Raw genomic sequence first — 17,520 nt, 5'->3', positions numbered from 1 at the left:
CGTGATATTGCTGGAATATTGCTAAAAGCGGCGTAAAACTACACTCAGTCAGTCAGTTCAACAAGGATAAATTATATTTCTCATTTTAGACCAAAGGGTAGGATGTGGTTTTGAAACATTTCTGTAATAGCCACATGAACAAGGTCACAAAACATTGTCAGTTAGCTATCTGAAGATGAAAAACACCAAAGATTTCATGGTGATTTGAAATTAGAATCAGTATGACGTGAATATTTATGTGAACATGAATCATGAAAAGGTTTAACACATGCAGCAAAAGTAAATCTAATTTGCCAAGATAAGAAAATATTATTAAGGAAGAAAAAATTGTGTGTTTTCAGTTCTAACCTTTTATGTTCAATATCTCATTTATTAACTTTTGTTAGAAAATGTGACTATACTAAGCCTTACCTTCTATGCTCTCATTAGTAACATTTCAAAGAGGTATTACTGGAACATAGTTTACTAACAAAGCATGGTAGTATTGGAAAAGATGAATCACTTGGAGCCTCTCCTTATTAGAATATCAAGACACAGGGAAAGAAACCTTTCAAAATTTCCCACTAGATCACAGGACCAGTGAGTGGACAATAATCAGCGGTCCTGTCTGTACTTCACTGGTCGAAAATAACATTGGTAGATTTACTTTTCAAATTCACTGGCCACAAGGACCACTGCAAACTTATCATTTAGAGGTCCTGATGAATTTTTACTAGCCAGGGACAACAGGACCAGTGTAAACTTCGCACACTGGAGACATTGAAATCACTGAATGTATTCATGTTTGGCTTATAACATCTGTATCAAATATCTGCAACTGCGGTGTCACAAGTTGATAAATATCAATAAGCCGTGATTATTTTGGGGAGAGTCTATCACGCCTCTAAATCATGATGATTCCATATCGCCAAAAGAGTTGTCTTAATTTGGCAGAATTCATTCACTTGATATTTCTTTCATCAGAGTACTTATCCAAGAGGATTGTTCAAAATGTGACACACGTTTCTTTATGTTCTCGGGAAAATGAAAATTTTGTTTTTAGAATCCAGTGAAACAAATTTCAGAACAAAAAGACCAAAACGTTTTTCAAGCTCTCCTTCTCTCCGAAGTAGAAGAAAACCAATTCTGGCTGTAATTGGCCAAAGCCACCCCAAGATGGCTGCTAGTTGGCCCCTTGACACCTGGAAGAGGGGGCTCGGAAGACATTCAACAATGATTAAGTTTAACACTTTTTCTCAACTTTCACAAAGTCAGTCTCCCGAATTTGCTAAAATATTCATAGATCATCATATTTGCAGTCATACACTATTTCCGAAAGGTGTTGAGATCGATGAGACTGGCAGGATCAGTGCACATATTAGTCAATGGAGAATTTCATTCATAATGCAGGTCTTCACCTCCGAACTGTAGGAGCACATCTTGGTGTCAGAACAAAATACCTCCAAATTCATAATTCCGACAGGATGAGTAGACACTCAGATCAAGATATGGAGATGAGTTGGAAGATAAAAGAATTTTGAAAAAATTCCCCCAGTTGATTGGTGTTGTTGACACTGTCTGCCAAACTGATGGGCATCAGTATGATGAGAGTTTGAAAATTAGTCACTTAAGGATGAAACACGGAGAGCTTTAGCATATGATCCTGATTGCATGTTGATTGCCCAGTACAATTTACCAGCAAGGTATGAGTAGACTTACTCTTGGCATATCTATTGACTGATGTGGATAATATGATATTCATCAACGCTGGCTGGCCTAAGTACATCAGACATGATGTAATGCATACTTGATGATGCAGGATTCTAACAGGATCACTTCCTATGTCGTGCTCCATGTATGTGCAGGGCTTAACTGTCAGAATGAATAAGAAGATTGTTTTGTGAAAAATTGCCTGTAAAAGATAACTAGAAACTGTAAAAAGTGTGATGTTTTCTTTTTTCATAAAATAGGTTTTGTCAAGTGTGAATGGTAAAATGATTCTATGCTAGCTTTTTTTTGTATTTTGTATTTTGAATACATGTACACATTTTCTGAAAATTGATTTTCTTATCTTTTGGTTATTTTTGCCAAACTTCATAAACAATATATTTTTTTCACAAAGCCAAATTCCATTTTCTCTGGCAGACTTGCTTGTAATTTCCGAATTTATGAGGCACATCAGTGAAGGCACTTTGAGGCTGATGGAAATTGTTAAAAGTCATAAAACAACTCTTGGAGTAATGTTAACATAACTCTTTGTTTGTTATCAGGGATTCTCAGAGGACTTGCAAAAACTCTTGACTTTGAAACAGTGATGACTACATAACACTGAGACATACAGAAACATGTAAATTGTGGCAGCTTGTCTGTGACTGTACAAAAAGATAAATATGTTGTTTAGCATTGTCATGTGATAAGTATTCACTAAGAGAAACAGCTTTTATGGATAGGCAACTTCTTGATTGCAACAAATGCTATGTTTCGGTGTAGATGCATCGATAAAGTTGTCTATCCATAAAAATTGTTCCTCTTCATCATACCAGCTTCTAAATGCCACCTAAAGACAGACGGACAAGTTTATTTCTCAACCAACCAATGGTGGTACATGAGAATATCTAGATACATGGGTAAACAAATATATACATGGCAAGTGGCTGGACATGATCATTTGAATATTATTTATTAAGCGATTTAAACAATACATTAAAAAATGACTGTTAAGTTCTTTAAATGTTTAGTAGTTTCATAGGCGATCCAGAGTGGGGGTGCGCACGCACACACACACACCCTTTGTGCTGACAGTTTGTTAAATGACCATCGAAACTCGGGTGAAAATGAAGTGTGCACCCCTCCTTTTCTCAATTATAAGTGTGCACCCCATCTTTCTCAAAAAGCTGTATCCACCCCTGAATTTTATTACATAATAATTTCTTTAACATTGAATGTTTTTGGAGATCACATATATGTAATAGAATAGGTTAATATTCACTAAGAACAGGGCCCACTTGCACAAAGCCATCTTAGCGCTATGCCCATCTTGAGTCAGTGTTAGAGAATGGGAGTTACGATCATTGTAGTGCTAAGATCACTCACGCTAGTGGGCAGTAGGGGTGGTGGGGTAGCCCAGTGGTTAAGGCGTTCGCTCGTCACGCCGAAAACCCGGGTTCGATTCCCCACATAGGCACAATGTGTTAAGTCCACTTTCTGGTGTCCCCCGCCGTGATATTGCTGGAATATTGCTAAAAGCGGCGTTAAACTAAACTCACTCACTCACTCACTCACGCTAGTGGGCAGGAGAATGGCTTTTGGAACATCGTTATTTTATAAGTATATTTTTGAGTTTGGCAATATGACACTACCACATGCTGATCCACAGTTTATTTAATTGTAAGTCCTGCAATCTGATTGGCTGAATGGGACAATACCTTTGCATGAATTTTCCAATGAATTAAAACAAAAAATGTCACACCAAAGCTAATTACTTTCACCATGATGAAATATTGGGTTTAGTAAAGTACCTTGCATCTTACTTCTATAAATCAATATCGTAATACATCTGTTGTAACTTGATAAGATCATGATTTTAGGCTTTAGCACCAATTGTAATCTACTTGCACAAAGCAATTGTTCAACCATTGAAAAACATTTGGTTAAACTGTTTGATTTAAATAAAATCTTTCAAAACCCCAAGAGTGAGTGGGTAAGGTTTTTATGCAACTTTTAGCAATATTCCAGCAGTGTCACTGTGGGAGACACCAGAAATGGGCTTCACATATTGTACCCATGTGGGGAATCGAACCCATATCTTTGGAGTAACGTACAAACGCTTTGACCACCAAGTTATAACTCTGCCCCTGAAAATGCCAAGAACACACCACAGATTTTATATATGCTGTTCATTGCAGAAACAAATGTCAGTGCATGTAGCTATCAAGTCACAAGCTGACAATAGCATTCCACTGAAGTCTACTGTCTCATTGAAAATGCAATATACCTCTTAGATGTAATTTGGGAAGGATAGATGTGCTAAGCATCTGCAAGCTATGTCAGAGTGACCATGACCTTTTTGATAACTCAAGGGCAGGTATTCTTAGATCATACCTTCATTGGGAGTTGTTCCCCCTTTGTATAGTATGACCAGAAATTATTGAGAATTTTAGAAATATGTTTAATTGGATTTCTAGTATAAACAACCTTGACCAGCTGTCAAGTGCTTGGTTTCATTCAAGAGAGACAACTCCGTTAATCCTTTTTCATTAGTTTGTGAAGAGTTATCCCCCTTTTGTTTACTTGCTAGCAGACGACATTTTCAGTGATCCTCAGTATGGTCTATTTAGAGAAGAGGAAGTTGATTTTAGAGTATTATAACAAGGACATCAGATCAGCTAAAGTGATTTCAAGTAGAACAGGCATCCCTTTGTCCACTGTTTATCGTGTTTTGAAAAATATTGCAAATGGATATGGCATTGAGCACCAGGAAGGTGCAGGTAGGCCCAGAAAATTAACTGTCGGTGACAGGAGGCGGCTTGGTATTCTTGTTTCTAAAAAACAAACGATGGAGTTTAGAAAACTTAAGGCTGGATATGATTGATAGAGGAACTGTGGCTGTCTGTAAGGAGACAATTAGAACTGAGCTGCATGCAGTGGGTTGGCAGAAAAGTCGAGGAATTCCATCACCGATCATGAAACCTGAACAAAAGGCGCGAAGGTTGAACTGGTGCTTACAGCATAGAAATTTTAACTGGGACAATGTGATTTTCTCAGATGAAAGTTCTGTGTGGCTGTTTCCTAATACACTGAAATTCTGGACCAAACAAACTGAAAAACCTTTGTATCCGTGCCCAAAGTACAGTCCGAAATTTAACGTGTGGGGTGGCATATCTGTGTTATCGGCAACGCCCCTCTGTGTATTTGAAGGGAATATGAACAGTGAGCGGAACACAGATATTCTCGAGGGACATTTACTTCCATCTGCTCACGTGTTCTATGGAAATTTTTGGATTTTCCAGCAGGACAACGACCCAAAACATCGTTCAAAGCATTCACAGGCCTGGTTTCGGACCCAAAATATGACATTATTAGATTGGCCAAGCTATAGCCCTCACCTAAATCCAATAGAAAATGTTTCGGGACTTATGAAGGAAAGTGTCAGTATGAAAATCTGACAAATATTGCTGAAATGAAAGAAGAGGTGGTCCGATATTGGGACAGCATGGACCACGACTTTCTAACTTCTTTGATCAGTGGTATGCCCCGCCCCATTGAAGCCTGCATTGCTGCCCATGGTGACTTGAGAAAATACTAACTGTTCACCTGTCTTTGAATCTGGAGTTATGTTCTGCATATATTCACATTTAATACGTGAGTAATGAGTGAATTTATTTTTTTTAAATTACAGTCTTAAATTCTCAATAATTTCTGGTTGTACTGTATATATGCTGACACCCCAGAGCAATATGTTCAAAGCAGAAATGGTTTTAAAGATTGTTCTGATTTGTTTGGTTTCCTGTATCCTGCTTTGAATGACATCTTCAAGGAACATTGTTAGATGCTACTCTGACTGACGACAGACTTAGGAGACATGCCGGGTTATGTTAATAATTAATTAAGCAGTCACCAGAAAGTTTATCGATCGCAGCACTGTAATTACTTTGTATTTTATGATTTTTTGTCTTTGAACAATTTTCAGGACATATGTTGTTGTGAAATCTGGTTATAAGGACTGACAGTGTATTTGTTTTGTCTCACTGAAGTATGAACAAGAAAAACAGAGGTGAAAATGTTTGCAGAAATCTAATATGCTGTAAGCATGCTTTCAGTTTGCACAGCAGTTTTTAATCCAATATATATCATTGAACCAAACAGATACACATTCAATCCTTAGTTTTAAACATAGTGAATCATTGGATAGGGCTGAAATGATACATAAACTACTTCATTCTCTATAGGATGCTTAATTGTAACAATATGATTTCAGATAAAAGAGTGACCTAGTTCTGATTTTCATATAGCAAAGAACATGGATTGAGTTTCTGTCAAATCAGATGAGTTTCTGTCATTGCTACCGTCCCTCTGCCTGTCTGGTAGTCTGTTAACTTTCAGATTCTCTCCTAAATGGCTAAAAAAACTGGCAACTTTGGGAAGACTTCCATCGCCTTTCAAGAAATAAGATGTCATCAGATTTGTTCATTTTTATGCCAATAAAGTTTGAGTGTGTTTACCCATCTTCTCCGATACAACTTCCTAGTAGTGTGAAAATATGGTATGAACAAGTCAACAATACTTGACTTCCATGCTTATGACCCCAAGGAAAAGTGCTGTGTTATTTCTCAAAGTTAGAACTTAAGGGAGATACTTGGGAGATGAGTGGTTAGTGAAAAAATGTAAATCTGTGAACATGGCAATATACTTATAATATATACCTGTTAAGGTTATCTATTTAATTTTTCATTCTATCATTCATTCATGCATTAATTATTCATTTATTTTTTTTTTTTTTTTTTTATTATTTATTTGTAAACCACAAAATAGTGGAAAGTTTTCATGCATCATCTCTAATGAAACAGCAAGTAGTAGAGCAGTAATTTTTACGTGTATAATTTAGTGATTTCTTAAAGTTGTGCAAATCTATTTTTAGTTTTATAAAAGTTATAGTGAGCATTTTTGAAACTTCAGGTGTTAACCACCACGTAAGTTCAGATTTTGTGTGTCACCACACTGTCATTGTCACTCATGTTGCACATGTAACATTTTCCAGTATTTCAGACTGCTTGGATATGAAACTGATTCCATTCTTTCCTCCGATGACAAGCAAACTACATGTACCTCGCAGTCAATTGATTTGAGAAGCAGTTAAAACACTCACTTTCCAGACATTATGGCTCAAGATAAAAAGAATATCTTACCATGGAACTTTCATTTCACTCAAAGTAGCAATGCCATGAAATTTGATATCTTTTGTTATAGTTACTTAAACACAACACCAGGTAAATACGTTATTGGAATGAATTTATTTAACGTACCAGGGAAGTAAAAGTGCTTTATCACTCTTTTTTATGTCTTTTGTTCAATTTATTAAAAGAACACCATTGTAAGATCAGACTGAATTAATTGAATGTACCTGAGGAGCAACAGTCCATGGAGACTATTTTTGAAGTTTTATGTTCAAGTTATTTTTGGATGACACCGAAAGATGATCTCCCAGAATATTAGTCTATGATAATTCCCAAGTGTCCGACTATGTCAGTTTGTAGACCATCTGATGTGTAGATGATTAAAAGATTTGTAGAATGATACAGAATGATACAGAATGAAGTATATCGTGTATCATAACGTTATTGCTTCAGCAGTAATTATCCTCAGTATCTGAATAGCAATTTCTTGTAGGTTTCGTATTTTACATTCTTCATGCTTGGACTGCAAAAAATTAGATAAAAAGAAATAAGATATGGGTTTTTTGTTAAGCTAAGCACAATTAGGAGACAGATTTAACCATAGGCTCTGCAAGTAAGGCCTAGGAAATCAATGTCATTGTTCAAATTTCAGTTTTTTTAATTATGGACACAAATAATATCTTTATTTCTGTTAAGTGTTTCCATGATTTCAACAGAAGACGGGGGTGTGGGGTAGCCTTGTGGTTAAAGCGTTCGCTCGTCACGCCGAAGATCCTGGTTCGATTCCCCACATGGGCACAATGTGTGAAGCCCATTTCTGGTGTCCCCTGCCGTGACATTGCTGGAATAGTGCGAAAAGCAGCGTAAAACGAAAGTCACTCACTCACTCACTCAACAGAAACATATGGTATTTCATTTGACTCAGTGTTGCATGACACACTCCCAGTTTCCTGTCGCATAAAAACAAGATACAAATATGCTAATTTACTTCATCCAGTTGTTGTATGGGTACCAGTTAGTGGGTTTGTTACATGACACACTGCTCGTGTCCTGTCATATAAAGACAAGATAGGCTATTTCAGTTCATCCAGTTGTTGTATGGGTGTGGGTACCATATAAAGACAAGATAGGCTATTTCAGTTGTAGTGTTACATGACACACTTCTCGTGTCCTGTCATATAAAGACAAGATACAGTTCATCCAGTTGTTGTATGGGTACCAGTTAGTGGGTGTGTTACATGACACACTGCTCGTGTCCTGTCATATAAAGACAAGATAGGCTATTTCAGTTCATCCAGTTGTTGTATGGGTACCAGGTAGTGGGTGTGTTACATGACACACTGCTCGTGTCCTGTCATATAAAGACAAGATAGGCTATTTCAGTTCATCCAGTTGTTGTATGGGTACCAGGTAGTGGGTGTGTTACATGACACACTTCTCGTGTCCTGTCATATAAAGACAAGATAGGCTATTTCAGTTCATCCAGTTGTTGTATGGGTACCAGTTAGTGGGTGTGTTACATGACACACTGCTCGTGTCCTGTCATATAAAGACAAGATAGGCTATTTCAGTTCATCCAGTTGTTGTATGGGTACCAGTTAGTGGGTGTGTTACATGACACACTGCTCGTGTCCTGTCATATAAAGACAAGATAGGCTATTTCAGTTCATCCAGTTGTTGTATGGGTACCAGTTAGTGGGTGTGTTACATGACACACTGCTCGTGTCCTGTCATATAAAGACAAGATAGGCTATTTCAGTTCATCCAGTTGTTGTATGGGTACCAGTTAGTGGGTGTGTTACATGACACACTGCTCGCGTCCTGTCATATAAAGACAAGATAGGCTATTTCAGTTCATCCAGTTGTTGTATGGGTACCAGTTAGTGGGTGTGTTACATGACACACTGCTCGCTGTCCTGTCATATAAAGACAAGATATTATTGTTTATTCTTACATATTTATTGATAATATTATCATTTTTCAGTGCCAGCACGGATTAATCGTCAACTGTCTACAGATGACATCACGGCCAAAGAAGGGGAAACAGTGTCCCTCGTGTGTAACGCGACAGGTGTCCCCTCGCCCACAGTCACGTGGTTCCGCATACTCTCAGGGATACGGGATAAATCTGAAGCTGGCAAAGAACGTAAGTTTCTTTGAAAATATATTTTCTCCATTTTCAGACACATTTTCATTAAAACAGAAATACAGTTCAGGCTTTATCAAAGCCAATTTGTCTACAGATCACTGTGTACCAGTGATTCAAGTAATATAACCAGTGTAGGGTTAAAAAACAAACCCACTTATCCTGTGATCTCTCCAAGAAATGAGGAACAGGAAAAGACAAATATTTGAGGCATATTTCTAAGGAGACAGGTCGGTAAACATTCTAACTGCAAATTTTCTAAGTGTTGTTTTGCAAGATATTTTGAGTAGACAATGTTATCTGCAAATCAAACATAGCAAAGCCTGGTGTGACTGTTCAAGGCAATGCTGCTGGGTTTAGCGATGTATCATCTTCAGTAAGACTACTTGACATGCTGGCACTACCCAGTTTGATTCAAATCATCAGCAGCATGTACAATGCCTTTATGTACCACACAAAAGAGGTTAAGGAACTTGTGATTCTTACATATTACCATAGTTAAAATATGTTGTAGCATGGTGAAGAGGGGTATACAGGGTTTTAGGCGTCCCATGTTAGGTTATATGAAACCCTAATAAGGGATGCATAAAACACTATATACCCCGCATCACTATATACCTCGCATAACTATATACCCTGCATCATGCCACAACAAATTTATCTTACCAAATGTTTATATCTCTCATTATGTCAATATAACATTAAAACAAACTGAAATTCAATCATATATTTTACAAACATATTACCGACTAGTCGATCATAACCACTAATTCACAGTTCACTTACTGTCGTGGATGCATGCTTTTTGGGTATAAATGATTTATTCTCCCTCGCAAAGATGCAAAAACCTGCATGGGCGGTGACATTTGTTCAAGGTCACGTGAACCACATTCTTACATGAGGAAGGATAATCTTTCATATTACCATTGTTAATTTAATCTCTGTGCCATGACTGTATTAATATGAAAAAAATCAGATATTCCTTTACTATTTTATAAGTAGTATTATATCAGTTGTATGATGTTCAGATTGTTGGTTTGGTCTTCCTCTAAGGCATGTCATTTAATTGGTACTGATGGTGATTTCAAGCTTTGGACAATATCCTTAAATATATGGTACCGAGAATTGTGTTTTTAGTAATCTTAGAACTAGCAGACATGTTTCTGTGTTCAGTTGAGTTTATTGTGCATATGATCACGAGAGAAGAATTACAAAACGCATCAACTCTCCTGATGTGGCCGAGTAAAGGGAAACAACTGCTATTCAAGAAGTCATTGAAGTTGTTGAAACCTCATAAAATCAGCAAATCAATGTCTTCTGTTAACACAGGGTTAACATTGGCCGGTTTGTTGTTTAACACGCAGCAGTATGAGGACGACCTGCTAATAATCTGGTCTCAACAGATAATCACATCATAAGCATTGATAAGATACATTGACCTGTAGTCAACAAGTTACCAGGCTGGGATCACATGCTCCATTAAGTAACTTACAACTATGACAGGCAGCTGTGGACCTATATACTTACCTGAACTCCCCTCACACTTACCAGTAATTGTTTAATACAGTCGTGCCCTGTTTATCCGGACACTTGTGTTTTTCTTGAAATTGTCCGGATAAACGAATTTCCGGATATCTGAACCACGGACCATATGTAAAAAGACATACAAAGAAACGAACATAATAGACCTCAGATGTAATCTTTATTGATAAGACATAAAAAAATAACTCAAATAAAATCATATCTTGTCAAATAAAGTAGTCAAGTCAGTAACACGTGCTAACATACCTGTACATGCATTTGTCTGTCAAATGCTAGCAACCAATCACGAAACAGTTCTGATGTCATCCACGCATTTGCATCGTTCCTGTACCTAACAAAAACTTCTGGTTTGAAGTCACTACCAAAACAACGGGGACGTCTAGCCTTGCCAATCACAACTCAAAATTAACTCAGTGTCACCTTGCTAATTACAGGTAGTTAATCCTCTCACGCTTCAAAGACTGCCGACTTCTTTTAGGTTAGGGCATGCAAGGCCACTCAGTAAAATGCGTGTGTAAACATACTGACCGGTGCTCAGCCATTCGAATATACGAGAGAAAAATGCATAGAATTTAGCTTTTTGCACGTGAAAATGACCGTCCGGTTGCTTGATAACAGTGTTAGGATCTACACCAAAATGACATCATTTGCTTGATAACGGTGTTAGGATCTACACCAAAATGACATCATTTGCTTGATAACAGTGTTAGGATCTACACTGAAATGACACGGTGTTAGGATCTACACCAAAATGACATCATTTGCTTGATAACGGTGTTAGGATCTACACCAAAATGACATCATTTGCTTGATAACAGTGTTAGGATCTACACCAAAATGACATCATTTGCTTGATAACGGTGTTAGGATCTACACCGAAATGACATCATTTGCTTGATAACGGTGTTAGGATCTACACCGAAATGACATCATTTGCTTGATAACGGTGTTAGGATCTACACCGAAATGACATCATTTGCTTGATAACAGTGTTAGGATCTACACCGAAATGACATCATTTGCTTGATAACGGTGTTAGGATCTACACCAAAATGACATCATTTGCTTGATAACAGTGTTAGGATCTACACTGAAATGACATCATTTGCTTGATAACGGTGTTAGGATCTACACCGAAATGACATCATTTGCTTGATAACAGTGTTAGGATCTACACCGGAACTTTGCATCTATTGAAGTTGTCTATCCATAACAAGTGTTCCTCTTGGACATTATAGGGTTGACCGTAGAACAGCCACCTCTGAGACTGATATGTCACAATCTCCTCTTTATTATCTGCAGTCTATTTTGGCCATCTGTGATACATCCATGTTTTATAACATGCAAGTTTTGTCTTTTGTTTGTTGCAGGTATTGGAGTGGAGGGCGAGGTGCTGCTGATCTATAACGTTACACGCTACTGTGACGACGTGTATGAATGTGTGGCCTTTAACAACGTCCCTCCAGCCGACAGCAAGAGGATGAGAGTGAATGTTGAATGTAAGCCTCATGCATTCATATTCTTTACACGAGGAGTTTCATAAAAAGAAGCTTGTCAATACCAGTTTTTTTCTGAAATTGATGTATTCAAAACTGCTACAGTTTTTGTGGTCTGCAGTGTGACAACAAGGTTAATGGTTCCTAATGCACGTTCATTTTCATAATATAGACAGTTTGGTTTTAAAGTCAATAATTCTGTCAGTAATTAATTGCTGTGTATGAAATATGTCCACTCTTCTAATAAATTCAAAATATGACATAAATCTTGAAGAAATTAATTGTTTTAAAGACCTTCATTGCAAGGATATTCAACCCATGCATATCACTTGTGTCTACTAACGTCAATTTGAACGTGATTTACCTTTGAGTACTTTCCAAGAATGTATGTGCACGCTTGTTGGTAAATTTATTTGCATGCTTACTCTGATCATGTAGCAGGCCACAGTTTGATTTAATACTACGTCTATTTCTGCAATCATCTTTATTATCAGGTATACCACCCTAACTTGTAAGTCACACATAACCAGATTTTTTATATGACTTTAATTAGTCTGCCATTGCCATCACAAATTAACTTCCTGAGAAACAGATTGTATGTTGTGTAGTTTCTATCAAGTAGTATATATGAAGTGTCATTATCATAATTATACAATGTGTAGGTTTTGCACACAGTGCAACATCTGGTCTGTCTTGGAGTGAGTGAGTGAGTTTAGTTTACGCCGCTTTTAGCAATATCTCAGCAATATCACGGCGGGGGACACCAGAAATGGGCTTCACACACTGTACCCATGTGGGAAATCGAACCCGGGCCTTCGGAGTTACGAGCGAATGCTTTAACCATTAGGCTACCCCACCGCCCCTCTCTGTCTTGGAATGGGCAGCAGGTTGTTAACATAGGGTCAGGCCTGTATCCTGGCTTTATCTCAATGCACATAATCCATTCCAAATGTTATTTTACCGATTATCTTTTCAGTTCCTCCTGAAATCCGACTCCCTAATAAAAAAGATTGGCCAGAGTAGAGGCAAGGAGACTATATTAGAGTGTATAGTGCAAGCATACCCTATAGGAGTGACAGAGTGGAAGAGGAATGGGAAAAAGATAGACCAGAGTTGGAAGTATCGGTCCGAGGTGTATGAAGATGATCGTATCACAATAACATTGAGTCTGCGAATCATGGACATTGGGGAGGAGGATTATGGGATGTACACATGTGAAGCTGAAAACCTTTTGGGTGGAGATGCAGAAGAGATGCAGCTTTATGGTGAGAGGGATGGTGTTGTGTTCAGTTTCAAATGTTTGTGGATCTGTGAAGATCCGGGTTAGAATTAGCCTGAAGCAACCCATGCTTATCATAAGAGGCGACTAATGGGTGGTCTGGTTCGCTGATTTGATTGACACATGTCATCGTATCCCAATTGCATAGATTGATGCTCATGCTGTTGATCACCTGATTGTCTGGTCCAGACACGATGATTTACAGACCACTGCCATATAGCTGGAATATTGCTGAGTGTAGCGTTAAACAACAACCCAACCAAACCAATCACATGTTTGTGTGTTTCTGGTTTGACAACTGAGCAATATTCCAGATGTAAGACAGCGGCCTGTAAGTAATTGATCCAGTGATATACATCCTCAGCATAAACCCAATCAATGATTCTGACCAACCAATCCCTTTTGTCACCTGATACAACAAGCAGGGATTGCAAAAGTATCCAGGTTGCTGTTGTACAAAACACTATCAACCTAAAGCTGATCATAGCTTCCATACTTTAACATGCAGTAGTCGTAGTGCTAAGGTTATTTTGAACAACAGGCTTTCATGATCTTATGATTCTTACGTCATCATACATCCGGGAGACACTGAAGTGGATGTGTTCCACCCCACCGAATACCCTATGCCCCTAGGCCCCGTTTCACAAAGCTCTCGTAGAGCGCTACGACTGTCGTTAGTCTATGCTACTGTTTTGGAGGTACTATTGCTACGAGAAAAGTTACGAGATCTTAGGCTTACGAGAGCTTTGTGAAACTGGCTTCAGAAGCTGGATTTATCTATCAATTTGTCAGTTCATAGATTCTTTCTGAAGCAGAACTGAAATAATTTGGACGTGATTATATCAATCTGTTTGTGAGCTTTTTTTTTATCATTTCTTGGTACTTAATTTTTTTCAAATGTTTGCCATTTGATCTTTCTCAAATTTGGTTGATCATTACAAACAAAGTGTTTAAGGTATTGCATCATTCTTCTGTTGCAGAATATCCCAAGTATATACCACCTACATCTACTCCCAGACCTACAACTACTCATTTGATAAACAATGAAAGTGATAAACCCTTCATCCCCCCAACATACAAGACAGTGGCACCACGCACGGAATCTCCTCCATATGAAATAGACAAGTGGAACTTGGAGAAAGACAAAGGATATGGTGTGCCAGGTACGACATTGCTTATGTAGTTATCTACTCTGGTCTAGAGGTCGATTCATATGGCCTATTGTGAGTCCTCCAAGGCCATGTCAGTCTCCCATGGCCGAGTGTTGGTCTCCCATGGCCGAGCGTTAGTCTAACTTGGTCCTTGTTTGGTGAGTTATTGATTGTAATATGGGATATGTGAAGCCATACGGGGCGGTGGGGTAGCCTAGTGGTTAAAGCGTTGGCTCATCACGCCGAAGACCTGGGTTCGAATCCCCACATGGGTACAATGTGTGAAGCCCATTCTGGTGTCCCCCGCCGTGATGTTGCTGAAATATTGCTGAAAGCGGCGTAAAACCAAACTCAGTCAGTCAGTTAAGCCATACCGTGTGAATTGCCGTTGGAGTCAAGTCCACGTTTCCACATAGCAGATTGGTTACTGGTTTGTTACTAGGCTGTATGATTTCACTTGAACACTGCAGACTGTTTTGTTAAGCAACACCCACTCAAGTACTGACCTTTGGCAGGGGTGTTAAAATAGACTGTCACGTGTCAGTAGTTGGATGTACAGGATTTTATCGGTGGGATGGGCTTGTACACCACAAAACCAAGGTGTTCATGAATGATCAACTCATACAATCCTGTCACCCAACTAGTGACACTTGAAGTTAACTTTTCTGTGAAATATATTTGTGTGACGATTCTTGTGACCCTTACTGTAAAGGTGATTCCTTAAAGTGTGAACAGGGGCCAGAGTTATAACCATTCTCAGAGTAAAAAATGACTCCAAAATGTCAAAAAGACTGAGATGTTATTCTTAAGTCTGAGAATGCCTCCACCTAGTTGTAAAGCCTCTTCAGACTTGAGAGTACTCTTAGAGTAAGCAATGGTTAGGAGTCCTCTTAGCAAAGGGTTACTCTCTAACCCATTATAACTGTCACTTTTCTGAGAGAGTATTTTTAAGGACGTTTTGGGAATGCTTATCGCTATATCCCCGGGGCGGGTGGGGTAGCCTGGTGGTTAAATCATTCGCTCATCACGGGAAAGCCCCGGGTTCGATTCCCCTCATGGGTACAATGTGTGAAACCCATTTCTGGTGTCCCCTGCCGTGATGTAGTTGGAATATTGCTAAAAGCAGCATAAAACCATACTCACTCGCTACATCCCCAGGACATCCAAGTGACATCAGATTAAACAATAGTATGATGTCATGACATCAGTACAAACTGTCTGTCCAATAGGGTAGCTGGATTCTCTAACAATATTGTTCTATATTTTCCAGGGAAGGTGTATGTTCCAGGGAGTGGTGCAGGATGCCAGCCCAAGACAGGTGTTTGGTGGGGGGTTGTTGCTGTGTGTGTGCTGGTGCTGAGGAGGTGATGATGTACACCACAGGACTCCAGAGATTCTGGGGCTCAACCAACAACTTACCACCAGGCTTTAAACTTACATGCTCACTACTGGCTGTGGACAATGTTCAGCTCTTATTGTTACCGAACTCGGAAAATGATTGCCAAGTGCCCGGTACTCTTGTCAATCTATGAAATAGATCACACATGCACAAATAAGTATATTATCATATGTTGATTTGAGTGATTCAAGTCAAATAGATGGTAGTGTGTGTCCTTCATTGTCAAACATCAAACATTGAATGGTACATAATTATTCAAGCATGATTTGTACGTTCATTAAGCATTGCATAATGGAATTTTCTGCTGATGTGATTGTGATGTGAAAGCCATGCAGTGTTGATCATTTTGCATGACTTTTAGTCCCAGAATATTGGAGGTTGAGGAGAGTGTTGAGGAACGTACATGCATGGATCAGGGCAAGTTGTGGCTCTGATCTTCCCCAAAGCTGCTATGTTGACTCTTGGAATACGGCCATCTTGACAGGTCCTCGTTTGCAGGTTTCTAATGGCTGCTGAGGCTGACTAACGACATGGAGCATCTGCTGACATCAAAGTGTTGGGGGGGACAATGTCTCTAGTTCTGTAATGCAATTAAACCATCCAAAGGTTAGGAATGATGTTGTCTCCAGATCTGAAAAGCAGTGAAACCATCCAAAGGTTAGAAAATGATGTTGTCTCCAGTTCTGGAAAGCAATGAAACAGCCTGAAGTGTATGGAGACAATGTCTCTTGCTCTTTAAAGCAATGTGTATGATAGGCAGGATATCTAGCTGCATGAAACAATCCAAAGTGCAGGGATGATGTTACCTCCAGTTCTGGAAAGCAGTGAAATAGTCTGAGGTGTACGGGACAGTGTCTCTGGTTTCATAAAGCAATGGGACAGTCTTACCTGTGAAAGTGAACTGCTCTATTCCACAGCAGATTCCTGTGCATATATCTTTGTGCAAATATCTACAAAATTATTTTATGGTTATGATCTGATGAGAACACAAATTAGTCCTCAACACACAGAATCAAGATGGTGAATATTGCAGTAGCTGCAGTGATGCATCCTGGACACCCATAATCATAGTGTTTCAACGTGAATGCTTTAGAGGACTGATGCAGTTTGTGACTTTCAAGCCTAACAGAATCATAGGACTATTTTCTGCATGAATCAAGGAATACATCTGTATGTTTTATCAGTGGAAAAAAGCTGACAATTATGAATAACATGACACATGTATATAGAACCGTGGTCACATTGTCTGTGTATATATCTCAATATGGCAGAGACATAGATAGATCCAGCATAATATCAAATATGGACTTCAAACGCTTCATTGTATCTTCTTCTGTGTGTCATCGCTTGATGCCATGTGTGTGACATGACCTATTGCCATGCTCTATGAAATTACCTTTGTCATGCTGTGTGACATGACCTATTGCTACTATTTGTATCACAACTTATTGCCAGGCTTTATGACATGACCTATTGTCATGTGAGCTCTCTAGATTGTATACCGACTCAGCTGCAGATGCGAATGGAACAATATCTCTAACATCAAATTTGGCCCACATAGCAAAGACCTGGGAATAAGAGTTGTCTCCCTTTGCAAGTCAAAGTTATATTATCAATGCTGGCTGACAACCAAAA

At 38.6% G+C, this 17,520-nt stretch overlaps 1 protein-coding gene across 1 annotated transcript in view; it reads left to right on the top strand.

Moving 5' to 3' along the window:
* Window positions 1–17,520, top strand: part of LOC124282433 (limbic system-associated membrane protein-like) — a 151,019-nt gene extending 133,499 nt beyond the window's left edge. The window contains 6 exon segments of the mRNA XM_046718418.1: window positions 8,857–9,018; window positions 11,931–12,059; window positions 13,033–13,058; window positions 13,060–13,321; window positions 14,316–14,498; window positions 15,757–17,520. Coding sequence (XP_046574374.1) covers window positions 8,857–9,018; window positions 11,931–12,059; window positions 13,033–13,058; window positions 13,060–13,321; window positions 14,316–14,498; window positions 15,757–15,854 — 860 coding nt within the window. The 3' untranslated portion in view covers window positions 15,855–17,520.

This window comes from Haliotis rubra, unplaced genomic scaffold (genome assembly GCF_003918875.1).
Source record: "Haliotis rubra isolate DU_JTF1 unplaced genomic scaffold, ASM391887v1 Scf3, whole genome shotgun sequence".
NCBI classification, from domain to species: domain Eukaryota; kingdom Metazoa; phylum Mollusca; class Gastropoda; order Lepetellida; family Haliotidae; genus Haliotis; species Haliotis rubra.
Note: the sequence above shows the minus strand (reverse complement) of the source record. Positions and strands in the feature narration are given on the sequence as shown.